At 51.3% G+C, this 27585-nt stretch overlaps 1 protein-coding gene across 2 annotated transcripts in view; it reads left to right on the top strand.

The window, feature by feature from the left end:
• The window catches only part of RECQL4 (RecQ like helicase 4), a 266482-nt gene extending 248012 nt beyond the window's left edge, over window positions 1-18470 (top strand). For both annotated transcript variants that reach the window (XM_069760352.1, XM_069760351.1), the window contains 2 exons: window positions 16555-16663; window positions 18197-18470. In XM_069760352.1, the coding sequence (XP_069616453.1) occupies window positions 16555-16663; window positions 18197-18318 (231 nt within the window). In that variant the 3' untranslated portion in view covers window positions 18319-18470. The remainder of the gene's footprint in view (window positions 1-16554; window positions 16664-18196) is intronic.
• Window positions 18471-27585: the final 9115 nt, after the last annotated feature.

Below are 27585 nucleotides of genomic sequence, written 5' to 3'. Positions count from 1 at the left end.
TGGATGTAGATGAGGACAGTGAAGCCCCCGGAGGAGGATGTGGGGGGCACATACTGTCTCCATATTAATGTCTATGGATGTAGATGAGGACAGTGAAGCCCCCGGAGGAGGATGTGGGGGGCACATACTGTCTCCATATTAATGTCTATGGATGTAGATGAGGACAGTGAAGCCCCCGGAGGTGGATGTGGGGGGCACATACTTTCTCTATATTAATGTCTATGGATGTAGAGGAGGACAGTGAAGCCCCCGGAGGAGGATGTGGGGGGCACATACTTTCTCCATATTAATGTCTATGGATGTAGATGAGGACAGTGAAGCCCCCGGAGGAGGATGTGGGGGGCACATGCTGTCTCCATATTAATGTCTATGGATGTAGATGAGGACAGAGAAGCCCCCGGAGGAGGATGTGGGGGGCACATACTGTCTCCATATTAATGTCTATGGATGTAGATGAGGACAGAGAAGCCCCCGGAGGAGGATGTGGGGGGCACATACTTTCTCCATATTAATGTCTATGGATGTAGATGAGGACAGTGAAGCCCCCGGAGGAGGATGTGGGGGGCACATACTTTCTCCATATTAATGTCTATGGATGTAGATGAGGACAGAGAAGCCCCCGGAGGTGGATGTGGGGGGCACATACTGTCTCCATATTAATGTCTATGGATGTAGATGAGGACAGAGAAGCCCCCGGAGGAGGATGTGGGGGGCACATACTTTCTCCATATTAATGTCTATGGATGTAGATGAGGACAGTGAAGCCCCCGGAGGAGGATGTGGGGGGCACATACTTTCTCCATATTAATGTCTATGGATGTAGATGAGGACAGTGAAGCCCCCGGAGGTGGATGTGGGGGGCACATACTGTCTCCATATTAATGTCTATGGATGTAGATGAGGACAGAGAAGCCCCCGGAGGAGGATGTGGGGGGCACATACTTTCTCCATATTAATGTCTATGGATGTAGATGAGGACAGTGAAGCCCCCGGAGGAGGATGTGGGGGGCACATACTGTCTCCATATTAATGTCTATGGATGTAGATGAGGACAGTGAAGCCCCCGGAGGTGGATGTGGGGGGCACATACTGTCTCCATATTAATGTCTATGGATGTAGATGAGGACAGTGAAGCCCCCGGAGGTGGATGTGGGGGGCACATACTTTCTCCATATTAATGTCTATGGATGTAGATGAGGACAGTGAAGCCCCCGGAGGAGGATGTGGGGGGCACATACTGTCTCCATATTAATGTCTATGGATGTAGATGAGGACAGTGAAGCCCCCGGAGGAGGATGTGGGGGGCACATACTGTCTCCATATTAATGTCTATGGATGTAGAGGAGGACAGTGAAGCCCCCGGAGGAGGATGTGGGGGGCACATACTTTCTCCATATTAATGTCTATGGATGTAGATGAGGACAGAGAAGCCCCCGGAGGTGGATGTGGGGGGCACATACTTTCTCCATATTAATATCTATGGATGTAGATGAGGACAGTGAAGCCCCCGGAGGAGGATGTGGGGGGCACATACTGTCTCCATATTAATGTCTATGGATGTAGATGAGGACAGTGAAGCCCCCGGAGGAGGATGTGGGGGGCACATACTTTCTCCATATTAATGTCTATGGATGTAGATGAGGACAGTGAAGCCCTCGGAGGAGGATGTGGGGGGCACATACTTTCTCCATATTAATATCTATGGATGTAGATGAGGACAGTGAAGCCCCCGGAGGAGGATGTGGGGGGCACATACTGTCTCCATATTAATGTCTATGGATGTAGAGGAGGACAGTGAAGCCCCCGGAGGTGGATGTGGGGGGCACATACTGTCTCCATATTAATGTCTATGGATGTAGATGAGGACAGTGAAGCCCCCGGAGGAGGATGTGGGGGGCACATACTTTCTCCATATTAATGTCTATGGATGTAGATGAGGACAGTGAAGCCCCCGGAGGAGGATGTGGGGGGCACATACTTTCTCCATATTAATGTCTATGGATGTAGATGAGGACAGTGAAGCCCCCGGAGGAGGATGTGGGGGCACATACTTTCTCCATATTAATGTCTATGGATGTAGATGAGGACAGAGAAGCCCCCGGAGGAGGATGTGGGGGGCACATACTGTCTCCATATTAATATCTATGGATGTAGATGAAGACAGTGAAGCCCCCGGAGGAGGATGTGGGGGGCACATACTTTCTCCATATTAATGTCTATGGATGTAGATGAGGACAGTGAAGCCCCCGGAGGAGGATGTGGGGGGCACATACTGTCTCCATATTAATGTCTATGGATGTAGATGAGGACAGTGAAGCCCCCGGAGGAGGATGTGGGGGGCACATACTTTCTCCATATTAATGTCTATGGATGTAGATGAGGACAGTGAAGCCCCCGGAGGTGGATGTGGGGGGCACATACTTTCTCCATATTAATGTCTATGGATGTAGATGAGGACAGAGAAGCCCCCGGAGGTGGATGTGGGGGGCACATACTGTCTCCATATTAATGTCTATGGATGTAGATGAGGACAGAGAAGCCCCCGGAGGAGGATGTGGGGGGCACATACTGTCTCCATATTAATGTCTATGGATGTAGATGAGGACAGAGAAGCCCCCGGAGGTGGATGTGGGGGGCACATACTGTCTCCATATTAATGTCTATGGATGTAGATGAGGACAGAGAAGCCCCCGGAGGAGGATGTGGGGGGCACATACTGTCTCCATATTAATGTCTATGGATGTAGATGAGGACAGTGAAGCCCCCGGAGGAGGATGTGGGGGGCACATACTTTCTCCATATTAATGTCTATGGATGTAGATGAGGACAGAGAAGCCCCCGGAGGTGGATGTGGGGGGCACATACTGTCTCCATATTAATGTCTATGGATGTAGATGAGGACAGTGAAGCCCCCGGAGGAGGATGTGGGGGGCACATACTTTCTCCATATTAATGTCTATGGATGTAGATGAGGACAGTGAAGCCCCCGGAGGAGGATGTGGGGGGCACATACTTTCTCCATATTAATGTCTATGGATGTAGATGAGAACAGTGAAGCCCCCGGAGGAGGATGTGGGGGGCACATACTGTCTCCATATTAATGTCTATGGATGTAGATGAGGACAGAGAAGCCCCCGGAGGAGGATGTGGGGGGCACATACTTTCTCCATATTAATGTCTATGGATGTAGATGAGGACAGTGAAGCCCCCGGAGGAGGATGTGGGGGGCACATACTTTCTCCATATTAATGTCTATGGATGTAGATGAGGACAGAGAAGCCCCCGGAGGAGGATGTGGGGGGCACATACTTTCTCCATATTAATGTCTATGGATGTAGATGAGGACAGTGAAGCCCCCGGAGGAGGATGTGGGGGGCACATACTTTCTCCATATTAATGTCTATGGATGTAGATGAGGACAGTGAAGCCCCCGGAGGTGGATGTGGGGGGCACATACTTTCTCCATATTAATGTCTATGGATGTAGATGAGGACAGAGAAGCCCCCGGAGGAGGATGTGGGGGGCACATACTTTCTCCATATTAATGTCTATAGATGTAGATGAGGACAGAGAAGCCCCCGGAGGTGGATGTGGGGGGCACATACTTTCTCCATATTAATGTCTATGGATGTAGATGAGGACAGAGAAGCCCCCGGAGGAGGATGTGGGGGGCACATACTTTCTCCATATTAATGTCTATAGATGTAGATGAGGACAGAGAAGCCCCCGGAGGTGGATGTGGGGGGCACATACTTTCTCCATATTAATGTCTATAGATGTAGATGAGGACAGAGAAGCCCCCGGAGGTGGATGTGGGGGTCACATACTGTCTCCATATTAATGTCTATGCATGTAGATGAGGACAGAGAAGCCCCCGGAGGTGGATGTGGGGGGCACATACTTTCTCCATATTAATGTCTATGGATGTAGATGAGGACAGAGAAGCCCCCGGAGGTGGATGTGGGGGGCACATACTGTCTCCATATTAATGTCTATGCATGTAGATGAGGACAGAGAAGCCCCCGGAGGAGGATGTGGGGGGCACATACTGTCTCCATATTAATGTCTATGGATGTAGATGAGGACAGTGAAGCCCCCGGAGGAGGATGTGGGGGGCACATACTTTCTCCATATTAATGTCTATGGATGTAGATGAGGACAGAGAAGCCCCCGGAGGTGGATGTGGGGGGCACATACTGTCTCCATATTAATGTCTATGGATGTAGATGAGGACAGTGAAGCCCCCGGAGGAGGATGTGGGGGGCACATACTTTCTCCATATTAATGTCTATGGATGTAGATGAGGACAGTGAAGCCCCCGGAGGAGGATGTGGGGGGCACATACTGTCTCCATATTAATGTCTATGGATGTAGATGAGGACAGTGAAGCCCCCGGAGGTGGATGTGGGGGGCACATACTGTCTCCATATTAATGTCTATGGATGTAGATGAGGACAGTGAAGCCCCCGGAGGAGGATGTGGGGGGCACATACTGTCTCCATATTAATGTCTATGGATGTAGATGAGGACAGTGAAGCCCCCGGAGGTGGATGTGGGGGGCACATACTTTCTCCATATTAATGTCTATGGATGTAGATGAGGACAGTGAAGCCCCCGGAGGAGGATGTGGGGGGCACATACTTTCTCCATATTAATGTCTATGGATGTAGATGAGGACAGTGAAGCCCCCGGAGGAGGATGTGGGGGGCACATACTGTCTCCATATTAATGTCTATGGATGTAGATGAGGACAGAGAAGCCCCCGGAGGAGGATGTGGGGGGCACATACTTTCTCCATATTAATGTCTATGGATGTAGATGAGGACAGTGAAGCCCCCGGAGGAGGATGTGGGGGGCACATACTTTCTCCATATTAATGTCTATGGATGTAGATGAGGACAGTGAATCCCCCGGAGGTGGATGTGGGGGGCACATACTTTCTCCATATTAATGTCTATGGATGTAGATGAGGACAGTGAAGCCCCCGGAGGTGGATGTGGGGGGCACATACTTTCTCCATATTAATGTCTATGGATGTAGATGAGGACAGTGAAGCCCCCGGAGGAGGATGTGGGGGGCACATACTTTCTCCATATTAATGTCTATGGATGTAGATGAGGACAGTGAAGCCCCCGGAGGAGGATGTGGGGGGCACATACTGTCTCCATATTAATGTCTATGGATGTAGATGAGGACAGTGAAGCCCCCGGAGGAGGATGTGGGGGGCACATACTTTCTCCATATTAATGTCTATGGATGTAGATGAGGACAGTGAAGCCCCCGGAGGTGGATGTGGGGGGCACATACTTTCTCCATATTAATGTCTATGGATGTAGATGAGGACAGTGAAGCCCCCGGAGGAGGATGTGGGGGGCACATACTTTCTCCATATTAATGTCTATGGATGTAGATGAGGACAGTGAAGCCCCCGGAGGAGGATGTGGGGGGCACATACTTTCTCCATATTAATGTCTATGGATGTAGATGAGGACAGTGAAGCCCGCGGAGGAGGATGTGGGGGGCACATACTTTCTCCATATTAATGTCTATGGATGTAGATGAGGACAGTGAAGCCCCCGGAGGTGGATGTGGGGGGCACATACTGTCTCCATATTAATGTCTATGGATGTAGATGAGGACAGTGAAGCCCCCGGAGGAGGATGTGGGGGGCACATACTTTCTCCATATTAATGTCTATGGATGTAGATGAGGACAGTGAAGCCCCCGGAGGAGGATGTGGGGGGCACATACTTTCTCCATATTAATGTCTATGGATGTAGATGAGGACAGAGAAGCCCCCGGAGGTGGATGTAGGGGGCACATACTTTCTCCATATTAATGTCTATGGATGTATATGAGGACAGTGAAGCCCCCGGAGGAGGATGTGGGGGGCACATACTTTCTCCATATTAATGTCTATGGATGTAGAGGAGGACAGAGAAGCCCCCGGAGGAGGATGTGGGGGGCACATACTGTCTCCATATTAATGTCTATGGATGTAGATGAGGACAGTGAAGCCCCCGGAGGAGGATGTGGGGGGCACATACTGTCTCCATATTAATGTCTATGGATGTAGATGAGGACAGTGAAGCCCCCGGAGGAGGATGTGGGGGGCACATACTTTCTCCATATTAATGTCTATGGATGTAGAGGAGGACAGAGAAGCCCCCGGAGGAGGATGTGGGGGGCACATACTTTCTCCATATTAATGTCTATGGATGTAGATGAGGACAGTGAAGCCCCCGGAGGAGGATGTGGGGGGCACATACTTTCTCCATATTAATGTCTATGGATGTAGATGAGGACACAGAAGCCCCCGGAGGAGGATGTGGGGGGAACATACTGTCTCCATATTAATGTCTATGGATGTAGATGAGGACAGTGAAGCCCCCGGAGGAGGATGTGGGGGGCACATACTTTCTCCATATTAATGTCTATGGATGTAGATGAGGACACAGAAGCCCCCGGAGGAGGATGTGGGGGGAACATACTGTCTCCATATTAATGTCTATGGATGTAGATGAGGACACAGAAGCCCCCGGAGGAGGATGTGGGGGGAACATACTGTCTCCATATTAATGTCTATGGATGTAGATGAGGACAGTGAAGCCCCCGGAGGAGGATGTGGGGGGCACATACTGTCTCCATATTAATGTCTATGGATGTAGATGAGGACAGAGAAGCCCCCGGAGGAGGATGTGGGGGGCACATACTTTCTCCATATTAATGTCTATGGAGGTAGATGAGGACAGATAAGCCCCCGGAGGAGGATGTGGGGGGCACATACTTTCTCCATATTAATGTCTATGGATGTAGATGAGGACAGTGAAGCCCCCGGAGGAGGATGTGGGGGGCACATACTTTCTCCATATTAATGTCTATGGATGTAGATGAGGACAGAGAAGCCCCCGGAGGAGGATGTGGGGGGCACATACTGTCTCCATATTAATGTCTATGGATGTAGATGAGGACAGTGAAGCCCCCGGAGGTGGATGTGGGGGGCACATACTGTCTCCATATTAATGTCTATAGATGTAGATGAGGACAGTGAAGCCCCCGGAGGAGGATGTGGGGGGCACATGCTGTCTCCATATTAATGTCTATGGATGTAGATGAGGACAGTGAAGCCCCCGGAGGTGGATGTGGGGGGCACTTACTGTCTCCATATTAATGTCTATGGATGTAGATGAGGACAGTGAAGCCCCCGGAGGAGGATGTGGGGGGCACATACTGTCTCCATATTAATGTCTATGGATGTAGATGAGGACAGTGAAGCCCCCGGAGGAGGATGTGGGGGGCACATGCTGTCTCCATATTAATGTCTATGGATGTAGATGAGGACAGTGAAGCCCCCGGAGGTGGATGTGGGGGGCACTTACTGTCTCCATATTAATGTCTATGGATGTAGATGAGGACAGTGAAGCCCCCGGAGGAGGATGTGGGGGGCACATACTGTCTCCATATTAATGTCTATGGATGTAGATGAGGACAGTGAAGCCCCCGGAGGAGGATGTGGGGGGCACATACTTTCTCCATATTAATGTCTATGGATGTAGATGAGGACAGTGAAGCCCCCGGAGGAGGATGTGGGGGGCACATGCTGTCTCCATATTAATGTCTATAGATGTAGATGAGGACAGTGAAGCCCCCGGAGGAGGATGTGGGGGGCACATGCTGTCTCCATATTAATGTCTATGGATGTAGATGAGGACAGTGAAGCCCCCGGAGGTGGATGTGGGGGGCACATACTTTCTCCATATTAATGTCTATGGATGTAGATGAGGACAGAGAAGCCCCCGGAGGTGGATGTGGGGGGCACATACTTTCTCCATATTAATGTCTATGGATGTAGATGAGGACAGTGAAGCCCCCGGAGGAGGATGTGGGGGGCACATACTGTCTCCATATTAATGTCTATGGATGTAGATGAGGACAGTGAAGCCCCCGGAGGAGGATGTGGGGGGCACATACTTTCTCCATATTAATGTCTATGGAGGTAGATGAGGACAGATAAGCCCCCGGAGGAGGATGTGGGGGGCACATACTTTCTCCATATTAATGTCTATTGATGTAGATGAGGACAGTGAAGCCCCCGGAGGTGGATGTGGGGGGCACATGCTGTCTCCATATTAATGTCTATGGATGTAGATGAGGACAGAGAAGCCCCCGGAGGAGGATGTGGGGGGCACATACTGTCTCCATATTAATGTCTATGGAGGTAGATGAGGACAGTGAAGCCCCCGGAGGAGGATGTGGGGGGCACATGCTGTCTCCATATTAATGTCTATGGATGTAGATGAGGACAGTGAAGCCCCCGGAGGTGGATGTGGGGGGCACATGCTGTCTCCATATTAATGTCTATGGAGGTAGATGAGGACAGTGAAGCCCCCGGAGGAGGATGTGGGGGGCACATACTGTCTCCATATTAATGTCTATGGATGTAGATGAGGACAGTGAAGCCCCCGGAGGAGGATGTGGGGGGCACATACTTTCTCCATATTAATGTCTATGGATGTAGATGAGGACAGTGAAGCCCCCGGAGGAGGATGTGGGGGGCACATACTTTCTCCATATTAATGTCTATGGATGTAGATGAGGACAGTGAAGCCCCCGGAGGAGGATGTGGGGGGCACATGCTGTCTCCATATTAATGTCTATGGAGGTAGATGAGGACAGTGAAGCCCCCGGAGGAGGATGTGGGGGGCACATACTGTCTCCATATTAATGTCTATGGATGTAGATGAGGACAGTGAAGCCCCCGGAGGAGGATGTGGGGGGCACATACTTTCTCCATATTAATGTCTATGGATGTAGATGAGGACAGTGAAGCCCCCGGAGGAGGATGTGGGGGGCACATACTTTCTCCATATTAATGTCTATGGATGTAGATGAGGACAGTGAAGCCCCCGGAGGAGGATGTGGGGGGCACATACTTTCTCCATATTAATGTCTATGGATGTAGATGAGGACAGTGAAGCCCCCGGAGGAGGATGTGGGGGGCACATACTGTCTCCATATTAATGTCTATGGATGTAGATGAGGACAGAGAAGCCCCCGGAGGTGGATGTGGGGGGCACATACTTTCTCCATATTAATGTCTATAGATGTAGATGAGGACAGTGAAGCCCCCGGAGGTGGATGTGGGGGGCACATACTTTCTCCATATTAATGTCTATGGATGTAGATGAGGACAGTGAAGCCCCCGGAGGTGGATGTGGGGGGCACATACTTTCTCCATATTAATGTCTATGGATATAGATGAGGACAGAGAAGCCCCCGGAGGAGGATGTGGGGGGCACATACTGTCTCCATATTAATGTCTATGGAGGTAGATGAGGACAGTGAAGCCCCCGGAGGAGGATGTGGGGGGCACATACTGTCTCCATATTAATGTCTATGGATGTAGATGAGGACAGTGAAGCCCCCGGAGGAGGATGTGGGGGGCACATACTGTCTCCATATTAATGTCTATGGATGTAGATGAGGACAGAGAAGCCCCCGGAGGAGGATGTGGGGGGCACATACTGTCTTCATATTAATGTCTATGGATGTAGATGAGGACAGTGAAGCCCCCGGAGGTGGATGTGGGGGGCACATACTTTCTCCATATTAATGTCTATGGATGTAGATGAGGACAGTGAAGCCCCCGGAGGAGGATGTGGGGGGCACATACTGTCTCCATATTAATGTCTATGGATGTAGATGAGGACAGTGAAGCCCCCGGAGGTGGATGTGGGGGGCACATACTTTCTCTATATTAATGTCTATGGATGTAGAGGAGGACAGTGAAGCCCCCGGAGGAGGATGTGGGGGGCACATACTTTCTCCATATTAATGTCTATGGATGTAGATGAGGACAGTGAAGCCCCCGGAGGAGGATGTGGGGGGCACATGCTGTCTCCATATTAATGTCTATGGATGTAGATGAGGACAGAGAAGCCCCCGGAGGAGGATGTGGGGGGCACATACTTTCTCCATATTAATGTCTATGGATGTAGATGAGGACAGAGAAGCCCCCGGAGGAGGATGTGGGGGGCACATACTTTCTCCATATTAATGTCTATGGATGTAGATGAGGACAGTGAAGCCCCCGGAGGAGGATGTGGGGGGCACATACTTTCTCCATATTAATGTCTATGGATGTAGATGAGGACAGAGAAGCCCCCGGAGGTGGATGTGGGGGGCACATACTGTCTCCATATTAATGTCTATGGATGTAGATGAGGACAGTGAAGCCCCCGGAGGAGGATGTGGGGGGCACATACTTTCTCCATATTAATGTCTATGGATGTAGATGAGGACAGTGAAGCCCCCGGAGGAGGATGTGGGGGGCACATGCTGTCTCCATATTAATGTCTATGGATGTAGATGAGGACAGAGAAGCCCCCGGAGGTGGATGTGGGGGGCACATACTTTCTCCATATTAATGTCTATGGATGTAGATGAGGACAGTGAAGCCCCCGGAGGAGGATGTGGGGGGCACATACTGTCTCCATACTAATGTCTATGGATGTAGATGAGGACAGTGAAGCCCCCGGAGGAGGATGTGGGGGGCACATACTTTCTCCATATTAATGTCTATGGATGTAGATGAGGACAGTGAAGCCCCCGGAGGTGGATGTGGGGGGCACATGCTGTCTCCATATTAATGTCTATGGATGTAGATGAGGACAGAGAAGCCCCCGGAGGAGGATGTGGGGGGCACATACTTTCTCCATATTAATGTCTATGGATGTAGATGAGGACAGTGAAGCCCCCGGAGGAGGATGTGGGGGGCACATGCTGTCTCCATATTAATGTCTATGGATGTAGATGAGGACAGTGAAGCCCCCGGAGGAGGATGTGGGGGGCACATACTTTCTCCATATTAATGTCTATGGATGTAGATGAGGACAGTGAAGCCCCCGGAGGAGGATGTGGGGGGCACATGCTGTCTCCATATTAATGTCTATGGATGTAGATGAGGACAGTGAAGCCCCCGGAGGAGGATGTGGGGGGCACATACTGTCTCCATATTAATGTCTATGGATGTAGATGAGGACAGTGAAGCCCCCGGAGGAGGATGTGGGGGGCACATACTTTCTCCATATTAATGTCTATGGATGTAGATGAGGACAGTGAAGCCCCCGGAGGAGGATGTGGGGGGCACATACTTTCTCCATATTAATGTCTATGGATGTAGATGAGGACAGAGAAGCCCCCGGAGGTGGATGTGGGGGGCACATACTGTCTCCATATTAATGTCTATGGATATAGATGAGAACAGAGAAGCCCCCGGAGGTGGATGTGGGGGGCACATACTTTCTCTATATTAATGTCTATGGATGTAGATGAGGACAGAGAAGCCCCCGGAGGAGGATGTGGGGGGCACATACTTTCTCCATATTAATGTCTATGGATGTAGATGAGGACAGTGAAGCCCCCGGAGGAGGATGTGGGGGGCACATACTTTCTCCATATTAATGTCTATGGATGTAGATGAGGACAGTGAAGCCCCCGGAGGTGGATGTGGGGGGCACATACTTTCTCCATATTAATGTCTATGGATTTGGATGAGGACAGTGAAGCCCTCGGAGGAGGATGTGGGGGGCACATACTTTCTCCATATTAATGTCTATGGATGTAGATGAGGACAGTGAAGCCCCCGGAGGTGGATGTGGGGGGCACATACTTTCTCCATATTAATGTCTATGGATGTAGATGAGGACAGAGAAGCCCCCGGAGGAGGATGTGGGGGGCACATACTGTCTCCATATTAATGTCTATGGATTTGGATGAGGACAGAGAAGCCCCCGGAGGTGGATGAGGGGGGCACATACTTTCTCCATATTAATGTCTATGGATGTAGATGAGGACAGTGAAGCCCCCGGAGGAGGATGTGGGGGGCACATACTGTCTCCATATTAATGTCTATGGATGTAGATGAGGACAGTGAAGCCCCCGGAGGAGGATGTGGGGGGCACATGCTTTCTCCATATTAATGTCTATGGATGTAGATGAGGACAGTGAAGCCCCCGGAGGAGGATGTGGGGGGCACATACTGTCTCCATATTAATGTCTATGGATGTAGATGAGGACAGTGAAGCCCCCGGAGGAGGATGTGGGGGGCACATACTTTCTCCATATTAATGTCTATGGATGTAGATGAGGACAGTGAAGCCCCCGGAGGAGGATGTGGGGGGCACATACATTCTCCATATTAATCAACCACAATCCAAAATTAGCACAAATAAACCTCAAAAACGTTTAATAATATACTCATTTCCCCAGAAAAGAAAGGAGAAAAACCGAGGCATACAAAGATAAAAATTGTATAACAAAATTTTATTAAAGAAACAATAAAGAACAAAATTTGATAAGCCCAACGGATATATAGAAACAAAAAAACTCAATAAAAACAAACAAACAGCAACGGACCAGCATGAAAAACAATGGAAAAATTGCCATACAATGGCATGGGCTATGAAACAAAGGCGCTGGGAAAAATATTTTTTATACAACCAATTTATGAACATGTACCAAAGTCACAAATAAAGTGCTCAGTGCTAAAGAAAAGCAGTCTCAATGGAGCTGCAAATCACTAAAAAGTGCTAGCGTACATGTAAAATGGACATTTACCAGCTTACTGCCTAAATATTGAACCCTATATGTAGCAGCCCAAACGCCATCAGGCTAATATGCAAATGAATGTAAACTTACATGCTGCGTGCAGGTATATCTATCCGGTCCGTGCTGCCACCCCGACAGCGCCGTTTCGCCTACCAGGCTTCTTCCATATGGGGGTATGATGTGTGTCTATCTGAAAATCTCTCCTCTTATAGTGTGCAGTAAAATGAGTTACACCTGTGAAGTAACGCCGCATAGTGATATGATCCTGAATAGCGCATGCGTCGTCCAAATAGCCTCTCCTGCATGAAAAAGAGACTTCCGGTCAACCGCATCTGAGACGCAAGCGTGGAACGCTCGGGTCACGTGGTGAGCGGGACCGGAAGTCATCGGGAGGCTAAGGGTGAGGCATGCGCAGTATGGATCAACAGCCCCATGGTAAGTATAGGTACTAACGCAAAGCCTAGTCGCTAAGTGACATAAATAACTAACATATAGGACTAATAACTGCATCTGCAGACAAGTGAATGAAATAATATAAAATGAACAATTATGCATCAGCCGCAACCCGATCTGATATACAACACCGAAAAGAGACGCCTAATATGAATGTGAAAAAAAAAAAAGGAAAAGGGAACTATATAAAAAGAATAACATATATGTATATCTAGAACAATACCACAAAAAGGGGCTAGATATATAGCCGTGATATGTGCCGGTAACTTTATGGGAGTAATCACAATATTATGAGAGTGATCCCAGTATTACCACAGAAAAACATCACAATTTACAAAACGGTATACAGAATAAAAAGAAGTGTCTATGTATGAATAGTTCACCAACACCTATAAACTACCCATACATCCTACTAGCGTGATAAATGTAAAAGTGCAACATACACAGTATGAATAGACTTTAAGTAAAATCACAAAGCCTACTTCACTGAGTGACATACTTTGCTACCGTGTGAACAATTGTCAATATCTCAACCAACATAGACATGAAATAAGCTACCATTAGCCGCAACAACATGGCAAGGATAAACAAAAAGTGCAAATCTATTAATAGTGCAACAGCACATATAAATTACTAAATACATACTGGTGAACAATATTACAAATTGTGGTAAAACAAACATGTACCAAATCACCGTGAACCACAAAAAGTGGTACACTGGAGAAAATCCTACTATATGCAAAACTAAACCTAGACAACAATATACCATACAGCCGCAATAGTGTGGGGTAAACTTATACCTATAATGTAAGGACACAGCGGATTCATACACGGGAAAACCAACTGACACTACAAGTAAATAAATATAGGAGAAACGTCCATGATGAACTCCAACCAAACTTCTTATCATGAATTTTGATAGTAGATTTCACCAAAAGATGATACGGTCCATAGCATATTTCAGATCCTGAAGCAGATCTCTTTCATCCTGACGAAGTCAAACGGAACCTCTCAGGAAGCCCCCGGAGGTGGATGTGGGGGGCACATACTTTTCTCCATATAGTGTATGCTATATAGCCAGTGATATAGAACTTGCTTTCGTCTTCGGAATCCCGTCTGGTGGGTGATTAGTGGGGAGAGCGTTACATCGGGAGGCTGTTACATCGGGAGGGTGTTACATCGGGAGGGCGTTACATCGGGAGGGCGTTACATCGGGAGGGCGTTACACCGGGAGGGCGTTACACCGGGAGGGCGTTACATCGGGAGGGCGTTACATCGGGAGGGCGTTACATCGGGAGGGCGTTACATCGGGAGGGCGTTACATCGGGAGGGCGTTACATCGGGAGGGCGTTACATCGGGAGGGCGTTACATCGGGAGGGCGTTACATCGGGAGGGCGTTACATCGGGAGGGCGTTACATCGGGAGGGCGTTACATCGGGAGGGCGTTACATCGGGAGGGCGTTACATCGGGAGGGCGTTACATCGGGAGGGCGTTACATCGGGAGGGCGTTACACCGGGAGGGCGTTACACCGGGAGGGCGTTACACCGGGAGGGCGTTACATCGGGAGGGCGTTACATCGGGAGGGCGTTACATCGGGAGGGCGTTACATCGGGAGGCTGTTACATCGGGAGGCTGTTACATCGGGAGGGCGTTACATCGGGAGGGCGTTACATCGGGAGGGCGTTACATCGGGAGGGCGTTACATCGGGAGGGCGTTACACCGGGAGGGCGTTACACCGGGAGGGCGTTACACCGGGAGGGCGTTACACCGGGAGGGCGTTACACCGGGAGGGCGTTACATCGGGAGGGCGTTACATCGGTTGGGCGTTACATCGGGAGGGCGTTACATCGGGAGGGCGTTACATCGGGAGGGCGTTACATCGGGAGGGCGTTACATCGGTTGGGCGTTACATCGGGAGGGCGTTACATCGGGAGGCTGTTACATCGGGAGGGCGTTACATCGGGAGGGCGTTACATCGGGAGGGCGTTACATCGGGAGGGCGTTACATCGGGAGGGCGTTACATCGGGAGGGCGTTACATCGGTTGGGCGTTACATCGGGAGGGCGTTACATCGGGAGGGCGTTACATCGGGAGGGCGTTACATCGGGAGGGCGTTACATCGGTTGGGCGTTACATCGGTTGGGCGTTACATCGGTTGGGCGTTACATCGGGAGGGCGTTACACCGGGAGGGCGTTACATCGGGAGGGCGTTACACCGGGAGGGCGTTACACCGGGAGGGCGTTACACCGGGAGGGCGTTACATCGGGAGGGCGTTACACCGGGAGGGCGTTACATCGGTTGGGCGTTACATCGGGAGGGCGTTACACCGGGAGGGCGTTACACCGGGAGGGCGTTACACCGGGAGGGCGTTACACCGGGAGGGCGTTACACCGGGAGGGCGTTACACCGGGAGGGCGTTACATCGGGAGGGCGTTACACCGGGAGGGCGTGTACACGACTGAGGGGCGATCTAATAACCATGTATAAGTATATAAGGGGACAATACAAATATCTCGCTGAGGATCTGTTTATACCAAGGAAGGTGACGGGCACAAGGGGGCATTCTTTGCGTCTGGAGGAGAGAAGGTTTTTCCACCAACATAGAAGAGGATTCTTTACTGTTAGGGCAGTGAGAATCTGGAATTGCTTGCCTGAGGAGGTGGTGATGGCGAACTCAGTCGAGGGGTTCAAGAGAGGCCTGGATGTCTTCCTGGAGCAGAACAATATTGTATCATACAATTATTAGGTTCTGTAGAAGGACGTAGATCTGGGGATTTATTATGATGGAATATAGGCTGAACTGGATGGACAAATGTCTTTTTTCGGCTTTACTAACTATGTTACTATGTTACACCGGGAGGGCGTTACACCGGGAGGGCGTTACACCGGGAGGGCGTTACATCGGGAGGGCGTTACATCGGGAGGGCGTTACATCGGGAGGGCGTTACATCGGGAGTGCGTTACATCGGGAGTGCGTTACATCGGGAGTGCGTTACATCTGGAGGGCGTTACATCGGGAGGGCGTTACATCGGGAGGGCGTTACATCGGGAGGGCGTTACACCGGGAGGGCGTTACATCGGGAGGGCGTTACATCGGGAGGGCGTTACATCGGGAGTGCGTTACACCGGGAGGGCGTTACACCGGGAGGGCGTTACACCGGGAGGGCGTTACACCGGGAGAGCGTTACATCGGGAGGGCGTTACACCGGGAGGGCGTTACACCGGGAGGGCGTTACATCGGGAGGGCGTTACATCGGGAGGGCGTTACACCGGGAGGGCGTTACATCGGGAGGGCGTTACACCGGTAGGGCGTTACATCGGGAGGGCGTTACATCGGGAGGGCGTTACATCGGGAGGGCGTTACATCGGGAGGGCGTTACATCGGGAGGGCGTTACATCGGGAGGGCGTTACACCGGGAGGGCGTTACATCGGGAGGGTTGCGTTGTGGGTGTTGGAACATGACGCCGTGTTTCTGTCTCCTGCTAGGTGGAAGACTGGGCTGCGCAGGTCTGCAGTGACGTTCGTCTTTTCCTCTCTATTCACCAGGATGAATGCTTTTCTGGACGATCAGTTGCCCGTGTCTTCCATGGGATAAGTAAGTGACTTCACTACTATTTCTGTATCCGCTGCCTAGGAGATCTTGCATGATGGCCCCGATGCAATGTTTGTCTTCAGTCCGACCTTTGTAGCTTGCAGACAATTGCACAGACTGATACAGTGCATAGCGATGAACAGGACATCAGGAAGGAAAATAGATGGAATTGTGGAAATCAATGTATTATTATGGAAAAGAAGCTGTTCTTCTCCTGACACCCCTCGGTCACATGTTCCTCGTACTACTGTGAGCAGCCTTCGTGGCCTAATCCTGCTCTCGAGATGGCAGCGTCTCCAGAACTTTGCCTCCATTGATCACATCGGGGACATTATTGGTTGGTGATTACACAGCAGCGGATCCTGATGATCTCCTTCCTCAGACGACCACTCGTAATCTCAGTGATGGCAGCCGAGATCTCTGCACATGGCTCACTCCAGACTGCTGAGCAGTGAAGTTAGGGCACATTGTGCTGAGAACATGATGAGCTGACGCTTCATTATATCAGCCAGTCACCTTAGCATTGTGCTCTGCCATGTGTGAGCTGCACTACACCTGCTGTACAGTAGACTGCCTCTTCGCACTGCACATAAGGAACGGCTGCACTTATGTCCGAGCTGAGCAGATCAGCAAATTGTGGCTCATTTTAGATCTTCCATTTTATTTTTGCTTCGGGGAAACGAAAGCCAAAAATATGGAAGTGGGTGCAATGTGTCTGGACAGGGGCATGAGATGTAGGGTCCCGGGAGGGCAGGTATATGCCTGAGCTGTACTAGTCATAGGATTCGGTGAGGGGTCCTGCTCCTGCCATGAACACCTAATTCTTATTGATTCCCCGTGCCGTACATTGGAGGAGGTTACATACAAGATACAAACCTAAAATATGTTGAGAAAAAAAGGCCATGACAGAAAGGAGCGGGCCCCACCGCCGCCGGTTTCCAGGGGGTATCATGCCATAATATTTGGTTTCTTTTCTATGGTCCAGTACGGTCATGGGTCCATCACACAATCACCGGTAGACAAGTCACTCGCTTCTCTCTGGGAGCGTTTTGTGACCTATGTAGAGACCCTATTGGAAGAAGCTGAACTCTCCGGGTTCCCATTGGCTTCTACGTTAGTGTAGGGAGCATGCTGTGTGTGTGACCGGTGTAGTGGTAAAAGGCTTCCCCATTATGTATTGTCTTCTGTCCTGGTGGTGTGAGCGTGCTCTGACCTGTGCAGGGAGGAGGAGGAGATGAGCTTTACCCCTTACATAGAATATACCAAGTGTAGTGAACATGCTCTGTGCATAGTGTGGTGTACAGGTAGGTGGTGTGCTGTCCCTATCACTTAGCTCCTAGGCAGAGAGCTTAGTGGCCATGCACTGTGACCTGTGCAGAGATCACAGTGCAGGGAATAAAAAACAGAAGCGGAGCTCTCGTAGATTGTATTGTCACAGACCATCTGGGGTGGCATAGCTATATGCTGACCTCAGATTATTTGCAATGCAGAGAGGGACACATAGGACGGACTAATAATATTGTCTTTTTCTCTTAGGCAGCCCATGTTATCCTGCTCAGATTTATGGTAGAGATCGAAGGTTTTGGAGGAAGTATCTTCATCTGGATTTTAACAAAGTCATGCAGTTGTGTAAGGAGGAGATTCTCAGACTGAAGTAACTGCTGCGGTGGCCGATCGGATCTGTCCGGGGCAATGGCGGATCACACTTCCCTGAGGCGGTGCAGATCTGGGACTGTGTAGTTTTATAATATCCTGATTAGAAAACTGTATATTTATTTCTATTGGTTCTAATAAATTGGGAATACGCTGACTTCTCTCCACTTTCTCACTCATCAACACTTTGTGGCACTGATCTATGAGCTCTTGCCACCATCTGGTCCGGCATGTACAGTGGCTTGCAAAAGTATCCCATCCCCCTTGACATTTTACATGTTTTGCTGCCTCACAATCTGGAATTTCATGTAAAGTACATGCCTATAGCTGTGAACATTTGGGTTTATTTTTATTGTGAAGGAAAGAATAAATCGTACTAAAAAACTGAAAACTTCATTGTGCATAGCTATTCACTCCCCTAAAGTCAGTACTTTGTAGAGCCTCCTTTTGCAGCAATTACAGCTGCAAGTAACCTTGGATAAATCTCTATTAGCTTTCCATATCTGGCCATTGAGATTTTTGCCCGTTCCTCAAGGCAAAACTGCTCCAGATACTTCAAATTAGATGTTTCTTTAGTGAAGAGCGATCTTCAAGTCTGACCACAGATTTTCCAAACCCCATAACCTCCCAATCCAACATCACTGAAGGGGGCTTAATTGTCTCCTCTCCAAATCGCACCTCACCACCTGTGCGCTCGACCCCATCCCACCTCCTCCCCAACCTCACCACCACACTTATCCCATCTCTTACCCACCTCTTCAACCTATCACTAACTTCTGGCACCTTCCCTTCTGCTTTCAAACATGTCACAATCACGACTATCCTTAACAAGCCAACCCTCGATCCAACTGGTAAACGTCCAGTTATCGCCCAATATCACTGCTCCCATTCACTTCCAAACTCCTGGAGCAGCACGTCCACACTGGACTTTCCTCCCTCCTCTCATCTAACTTGCTCTTTTACAATCTACAATCTGGTTTCCGACCCCATCACTCAACTGAGACAGCCCTGACCAAAATAACTAACGACCTATTTACCGCCAAAGCTAATGGACAATACTCTGTACTCCTCCATCTAGACCTGTCTTCTTCTTTCGACACAGTTGACCACTGCCTCCTACTACAGATCCTCTCCTCCTTTGGCATCAAAGACCTCGCCCTATCCTGGATCTCCTCGTACCTTTCCAACCGCATATTCAGCATCTCCCACTCCCACACTACCTCCTCATCCCACCCTCTCTCTGTTGGAGTCCCCCAAGGCTCTGTTCTAGGACCCCTACTCTTCTCAGTCTATACACTTGGCCTGGGACAACTCTTAAAGTTCCATGGATTCCAGTACCACCTCTATGCTGATGACACTCAGATCTACCTCTCTGGCCCCAGGGCTGCCACTAGAAATTTCGGGGCCCCATACTGGCAAAATTTTCGGGGCCCCCTTGAAACTCCGCCCAGGCTCCACCCCAGCCCCGCCTCCAGGCTCCACCCCACGAACTGTCCACAGTCCCACCACTCTCTCTTGGAAAATCTCCACTTCTCACCTATCACACATTAACAGTTCCCATCACCAGATCACACATATAGCCGGCAGCTTTTGTTTTGGCCAAAAGATTTTTTAAGCCGCCACCACAACAAGGTAGACACTTTTGGCCGGGCCCTACTCTACTGTAACCTACTAAATATTTGTTAAAATATGCAATACAATTTAGGTATATTTTTATTTATTTTTCAATTTTTAAAATGACCTATAATACTACATACAAGGAACAAATACCACAGCACTATGACCAGATGACATATTACCACCACAGTGATCGAATAATATAAAATACAAGGAACAAATACCGCTACACCATGACCAGACCACATATTACCTCCACATCATGACCAGACCACATATTACCAACAATGACTGAATACTACAATACTGATCAGTAATACAAAAAAAAACCACAATACTATCACCATCAGTGCCATTATGCACAGGAGATTTGTAATTAGTAAGCAGTGTCTGTGTACAGGTAATACAGTGATCACTGGTGACATTACACACAGGAGCTCTGTATATAATGTATAGATAATACAGAGATCACTGGTGACATTGTACACAGGACCTCTGTATATAGTATACAGTGTATAGTGTAAGTGTATAGGTAACACTGACTCACCAGTGACGTCTCTAGGTGAAGTCCTTCATCTTTCATCCAGCACAGACCGCCATCACTTTATCCAGCCAGGACTCGTCTCTGCAGGAAATAAAACAGTTATCTCGAGTTCCGCTTGTAGAACACATTACTTAATTTTCCCAACTTCTACATTACACCACATGAAGAAGGCAACATAGTATCACTCTACACAGTAACAGGACCGCCCCCCCATTTAAAACAGTATACTCAAAAAATAAAATAAATACATCACTGCAATAATAATATCCCTTAATTAGCCCCTATTGTAATATTCGCCATCCTGGCCACCGTGTGTCTCATTTCAGGCTCCAGCCATATGTTCTCTCATCCTGCCCTCATGAGTATCCATTCTACCCCATATGATCTCCCCATCCTGCCCCATCTGTCTCCATCGTATCCATCCTGCCCCATCTGTTTCCAATCCTGCCCCATCTCTGTCCAGCACTCTGCCCCATCTCTGTCCAGCACTCTGCCCCATCTCTGTCCAGCACTCTGCCCCATCTCTGTCCAGCACTCTGCCCCATCTCTGTCCAGCACTCTGCCCCATCTCTGTCCAGCACTCTGCCCCATCTCTGTCCAGCACTCTGCCCCATCTCTGTCCAGCACTCTGCCCCATCTCTGTCCAGCTTTCTGCCCCCCATGTGTCCAGCTCTCTGCCCCCCCCCCCGTGTCCAGATTTCTGCCCCGCCCCCCCTGTCCAGCTTTCTGCCCCCCCTCCCCCCGTGTCCAGCTTTCTGCCCCCCCCCCCCCCGTGTCCAGCTTTCTGCCCCCCCCCCCCCGTGTCCAGCTTTACTGCCCCCTCTGTGTCCAGATTTACTGCCCCCTCTGTGTCCAGATTTACTGCCCCCTCTGTGTCCAGATTTACTGCCCCCTCTGTGTCCAGATTTACTGCCCCCTCTGTGTCCAGATTTACTGCCCCCTCTGTGTCCAGATTTACTGCCCCCTCTGTGTCCAGATTTACTGCCCCCTCTGTGTCCAGATTTACTGCCCCCTCTGTGTCCAGATTTACTGCCCCCTCTGTGTCCAGATTTACTGCCCCCTCTGTGTCCAGATTTACTGCCCCCTCTGTGTCCAGCTTTACTGCCCCGTGTCCAGCTTTACTGCCCCCTCTGTGTCCAGCCTTCTGCCCCCCTGTGTCCAGCTTTACTGCCCCCGTGTCCAGCCTTCTGCCCCCCGTGTCCAGCTGCCTTCTGCCCCCCTGTGTCCAGCTGCCTTCTGCCCCCCTGTGTCCAGCTGCCTTCTGCCCCCTCTGTGTCCAGCTGCCTTCTGCCCCCCTGTGTCCAGCTGCCTTCTGCCCCCGTGTCCAGCTGCCTTCTGCCCCCCCTGTGTCCAGCTGCCTTCTGCCCCCCCTGTGTCCAGCTGCCTTCTGCCCCCTCTGTGTCCAGCTGCCTTCTGCCCCCCCTGTGTCCAGCTTTACTGCCCCCCTGTGTCCAGCCGCCTTCTGCCCCCTCTGTGTCCAGCTGCCTTCTGCCCCCCTGTGTCCAGCTGCCTTCTGCCCCCTCTGTGTCCAGCTGCCTTCTGCCCCCCTGTGTCCAGCTGCCTTCTGCCCCCTCTGTGTCCAGCTGCCTTCTGCCCCCCTGTGTCCAGCTGCCTTCTGCCCCCCTGTGTCCAGCTGCCTTCTGCCCCCCTGTGTCCAGCTGCCTTCTGCCCCCCTGTGTCCAGCTGCCTTCTGCCCCCCTGTGTCCAGCTGCCTTCTGCCCCCTCTGTGTCCAGCTTTACTGCCCCTGTGTCCAGCTGCCTTCTGCCCCCTCTGTGTCCAGCTTTACTGCCCCCGTGTCCAGCTGCCTTCTGCCCCCTCTGTGTCCAGCTGCCTTCTGCCCCCCTGTGTCCAGCTGCCTTCTGCCCCCTGTGTCCAGCTGCCTTCTGCCCCCCTGTGTCCAGCTGCCTTCTGCCCCCTCTGTGTCCAGCTTTACTGCCCCCCTGTGTCCAGCTGCCTTCTGCCCCCTCTGTGTCCAGCTTTACTGCCCCCGTGTCCAGCTGCCTTCTGCCCCCTCTGTGTCCAGCTTTACTGCCCCCCTGTGTCCAGCTGCCTTCTGCCCCCTCTGTGTCCAGCTGCCTTCTGCCCCCCTGTGTCCAGCTGCCTTCTGCCCCCTGTGTCCAGCTGCCTTCTGCCCCCTCTGTCCAGCTGCCTTCTGCCCCCCTGTGTCCAGCTGCCTTCTGCCCCTCTGTGTCCAGCTGCCTTCTGCCCCCTCTGTGTCCAGCTGCCTTCTGCCCCCTCTGTGTCCAGCTGCCTTCTGCCCCCTCTGTGTCCAGCTGCCTTCTGCCCCCTCTGTGTCCAGCTTTACTGCCCCCCTGTGTCCAGCCGCCTTCTGCCCCCTCTGTGTCCAGCTGCCTTCTGCCCCCCTGTGTCCAGCTGCCTTCTGCCCCCTCTGTGTCCAGCTGCCTTCTGCCCCCCTGTGTCCAGCTGCCTTCTGCCCCCTCTGTGTCCAGCTGCCTTCTGCCCCCCTGTGTCCAGCTGCCTTCTGCCCCCCTGTGTCCAGCTGCCTTCTGCCCCCTCTGTGTCCAGCTGCCTTCTGCCCCCGTGTCCAGCTGCCTTCTGCCCCCTCTGTGTCCAGCTTTACTGCCCCCGTGTCCAGCTGCCTTCTGCCCCCGTGTCCAGCTGCCTTCTGCCCCCTGTGTCCAGCTGCCTTCTGCCCCCCTGTGTCCAGCTGCCTTCTGCCCCCTCTGTGTCCAGCTTTACTGCCCCCCTGTGTCCAGCTGCCTTCTGCCCCCTCTGTGTCCAGCTTTACTGCCCCCCTGTGTCCAGCTGCCTTCTGCCCCCTCTGTGTCCAGCTTTACTGCCCCCCTGTGTCCAGCTGCCTTCTGCCCCCTCTGTGTCCAGCTGCCTTCTGCCCCCCTGTGTCCAGCTGCCTTCTGCCCCCCTGTGTCCAGCTGCCTTCTGCCCCCTCTGTGTCCAGCTGCCTTCTGCCCCCCTGTGTCCAGCTGCCTTCTGCCCCCCTGTGTCCAGCTGCCTTCTGCCCCCTCTGTGTCCAGCTGCCTTCTGCCCCCTCTGTGTCCAGCTGCCTTCTGCCCCCTCTGTGTCCAGCTTTACTGCCCCCCTGTGTCCAGCTGCCTTCTGCCCCCTCTGTGTCCAGCTGCCTTCTGCCCCCTCTGTGTCCAGCTGCCTTCTGCCCCCCTGTGTCCAGCTGCCTTCTGCCCCCTGTGTCCAGCTGCCTTCTGCCCCCTCTGTGTCCAGCTGCCTTCTGCCCCCCTGTGTCCAGCTGCCTTCTGCCCCCTCTGTGTCCAGCTGCCTTCTGCCCCCCTGTGTCCAGCTGCCTTCTGCCCCTCTGTGTCCAGCTGCCTTCTGCCCCCTCTGTGTCCAGCTGCCTTCTGCCCCCTCTGTGTCCAGCTGCCTTCTGCCCCCTCTGTGTCCAGCTTTACTGCCCCCCTGTGTCCAGCTGCCTTCTGCCCCCTCTGTGTCCAGCTGCCTTCTGCCCCCCTGTGTCCAGCTGCCTTCTGCCCCCCTGTGTCCAGCTGCCTTCTGCCCCCTCTGTGTCCAGCTGCCTTCTGCCCCCTCTGTGTCCAGCTGCCTTCTGCCCCCTCTGTGTCCAGCTGCCTTCTGCCCCCTCTGTGTCCAGCTGCCTTCTGCCCAAACCTCCCCCCCCCCCGATCGCCGCTCTCCGCTCTTAATAGAAAAAAAAAAAGTTCTACTTACCTGCCGCGCTCCTGATCTCTCCACGCAGCTGCACTGTGCACTCGCCGGCGACTGACAATGACGTCAGACGCCGGCGACCTGCACGCTGCGGCTGGCGGCTGTTAACTATTGACGTGCGGGCGCGGGCCCGCATGTCAATAGCGTACAGCTGCAGCGCCGGCCGCCGCTAAGGGCCCGGTTCAGCCTGCGGCTGCCGGTAGGGGCCCGGTGAGCAGGTAAGAGGGGGCCCGATGCGGGCCCCCTCTGCTCACCGGGCCCCTTACGCCAGTCACGGCTGTAATGCCCTGATGGCGGCCCTGTCTGGCCCAGACGTCCCCGCTCTGCTGTCCAGAATCCCGGAGTGTCTATCGGTCATATCCTCCTTCTCCACTCGCTTCCTCAAACTCAATGTGGACAAATCTGAACTCATCATCTTTCCTCCAGCCCATAGATCTTCCTTACCTGACCTATCTATCGCAATCAATGACATCATGCTTTCCCCCGTACCGGAAGTCCGCTGCTTCGGAGTAACCTTCGACTTTGCCCTGTCCTTCAAACCACACATCCAAGCTTTGTCCACCTCCTGTTGCCTCCAGCTCAAAAATATCTCCAGAATCCGTCCTTTCCTCAACCGTCAATCTACGAAAATGCTTGTGCATGCCCTCATCATCTCACCGCATTGACTACTGCAACATCCTTTTCTGCGGCCTCCCTGGTAACACCCCTGCACCTCTCCAGTCCATTCTTAACTCTGCTGCCTGACTAATTCATCTCTCTCCTCGCTTCTCCTCCCTTCCCCCCTCTGCAAATCTTTTCACTGGCTCCCATTCCCTCAGCGTATCCAGTTCAAATTACTAATACTGACCGACAAAGCCATCCATAACCTGTCTCCTCCATATATCTCTGAACTGATATCTTCCCTCACGTAATCTCCGGTCCTCCCAAGACCTCCTTCTCTCCTTCACACTTATTCGCTCCTCATCCAATCGCCTCCAAGACTTCTCCCGAATATCCCATATCCTCTGGAAGTATTTGCCCCAACACGTCCGACTATCAACCACATTCTGATCCTTCAGACGGAACCTGAAAACCCATCTCTTCAGGAAAGCCTACAGCCTGCACTGACCCCGCTGCCGCCTCATCACTACCGAAGCTACCGCCTCACCAACACCGGAGCTACCGCCTCACCAACACCGGAGCTACCGCCTCACCAACACCGGAGCTACCGCCTCACCAACACCGGAGCTACCGCCTCACCAACACCGGAGCTACCGCCTCACCAACACCGGAGCTACCGCCTCACCAACACCGGAGCTACCGCCTCACCAACACCGGTGCTACCGCCTCACCAACACCGGAGCTACCGCCTCACCAACACCGGAGCTACCGCCTCACCAACACCGGAGCTCCTGCAATCCTCAACCTACTGTCTCCTTCCCCATAATCCTGTAGAATGTAAGCCCGCAAGGGCAGGGTCCTCGCCCCTCTGTATCAGTCTGTCATTGTTAGTTTGTTTACTGTAAGTGATATCTGTAACTTGTATGTAACCTGTTGTGAATTCCGCTCTTGGGCTCCCTCCGGTGGTTGTAAGTGGCACTTTTGTGAGTTCTGCTCTTGGGCTCCCTCCGGTGGTTTTAAGTGGAATGGCTGCTCCTTGAATTTAGCAGTCTGCAGCTGCTTCCACTGATTCTTTCTGCTCGGCTTTTATGCCTGGCTCTTCCCTTCAGCCAGTGCCACTTGTCAATGGTTCCTGGTTGGATTCACATCTCTGCTTGGATTTCGCTGATATCCTGACCAGTTCAGCAAAGATAAGTCCTTGCTTTGCTCTTTTCGGTCCACATGTTGTGGACTTTATTGTTCTGTGCATTCTATGTTTTGTCCAGCTTGTCAGTATGGATTAATTCTGTTAGCTGGAAGCTATGGGAAGCAGATTTACCCTTCACACCTTAGTCAGGTGTGGAGATTTTTGTAAACTGTGTGGACTTTTTGTAGTTTTTAATACTGACCGCACAGTATCCTGTCCTGTCCTTTCTATCTATTGATTCAAGCAAAAAACAGGCAGCACTCCATTATATCTTGATCAATTTCTATCTAGCTAGACTGGCCTCCTGTGCTACATCCTGGTTTCATTCCATGTATGTCTTTTCCCTCTCCACTCACAGTCATTACTTGTGGGGGGGCTATCCTTTGGGGATTTTCTCTGAGGCAAGATAGAAGCAGGAAAGCTATCTTTAGGGGTAGTTAGTTCTCAGGCTGTGACGAGGTGTCTAGGGAGTGACAGGAACATCCCACGGCTACTTCTAGTGTTGTGTTGAGCTTAGGAACTGCGGTCAGTACAGGTACCACCTCCTTCAGAGCTCGTCCCATGTTGCTCCTAAACCACCAGATCATAACAGTACAAGTGGCCAAAAATGAATTAAATGCACCTCAAAAGAAGGGAAAAAAAATTCTGAGCCATTTTTTTTTCTGTGCTCTGTTTTGTCTTTTTTTTTCCTCTTGATCTCTGGGTGGTTCAGGATTTATGCTCTGGCATGGATGTTCAGGGTTTGTTTTCACGTGTGGATCAACTTGCTGCAAGAGTACAGAGTATCCAAGATTATGTTGTCCAGACTCCGGCTTTAGAGCCTAGAATTCCTACTCCTGATTTGTTTTTTAGGGAACGATCCAAGTTTTTGAACTTTAAAAATAACTGCAAATTGCTTTTTTTGCTTTAAAACCCCGTTCTTCTGGTGATCCCATTCAGCAAGTTAAAATCATCATATCCTTGCTGCGTGGTGACCCTCAGGACTGGGCATTCTCCCTTGAATCAGGGGATCTGGCATTGCTGAATGTAGACGCATTTTTTCAAGCGCTCAGATTATTGTATGACGAACCTAATTCTGTGGATCATGCAGAAAAAACCCTGTTGGCCTTGTGTCAAGGTCAGGAAGCGGCAGAATTATACTGCCAGAAATTTAGAAAATGGTCTGTGCTCACTAAATGGAATGAGGATGCTCTGGCTGCAATTTTCAGAAAAGGTTTTTCTGAAGCCCTTAAAGATGTTATGGTGGGCTTCCCTACGCCTGCTGGTTTGAGCGAATCTATGTCTCTAGCCATTCAGATTGATCGGCGTCTGGGCGAGTGCAAAGCTGTGCACCATATGGCAGTGTCCTCTGAGCAGAGTCCTGAGCCTATGCAATGTGATAGGATTTTGACTAGAACAGAACGGCAGGAATTCAGACGTCAGAATAGGCTGTGTTTTTACTGTGGTGATTCTGCTCATGTTATCTCTGATTGCCCTAAGCGTACTAAGAGAGTCGCTAGGTCTGTTACCATCAGTACTGTACAGCCTAAATTTCTCTTATCTGTGACCCTGATTTGCTCATTGTCGTCCTTTTCTGTCATGGCATTTGTGGATTCAGGCACTGCCCTGAACTTAATGGACTTGGAATTCGCCAGGCGCTGTGGTTTTTCCTTGCAGCCTTTGCAGAGCCCTAT

The sequence above is a fragment of the Ranitomeya imitator genome, chromosome 3 (assembly GCF_032444005.1).
Source record: "Ranitomeya imitator isolate aRanImi1 chromosome 3, aRanImi1.pri, whole genome shotgun sequence".
Classification (NCBI taxonomy): domain Eukaryota; kingdom Metazoa; phylum Chordata; class Amphibia; order Anura; family Dendrobatidae; genus Ranitomeya; species Ranitomeya imitator.
Note: the sequence above shows the minus strand (reverse complement) of the source record. Positions and strands in the feature narration are given on the sequence as shown.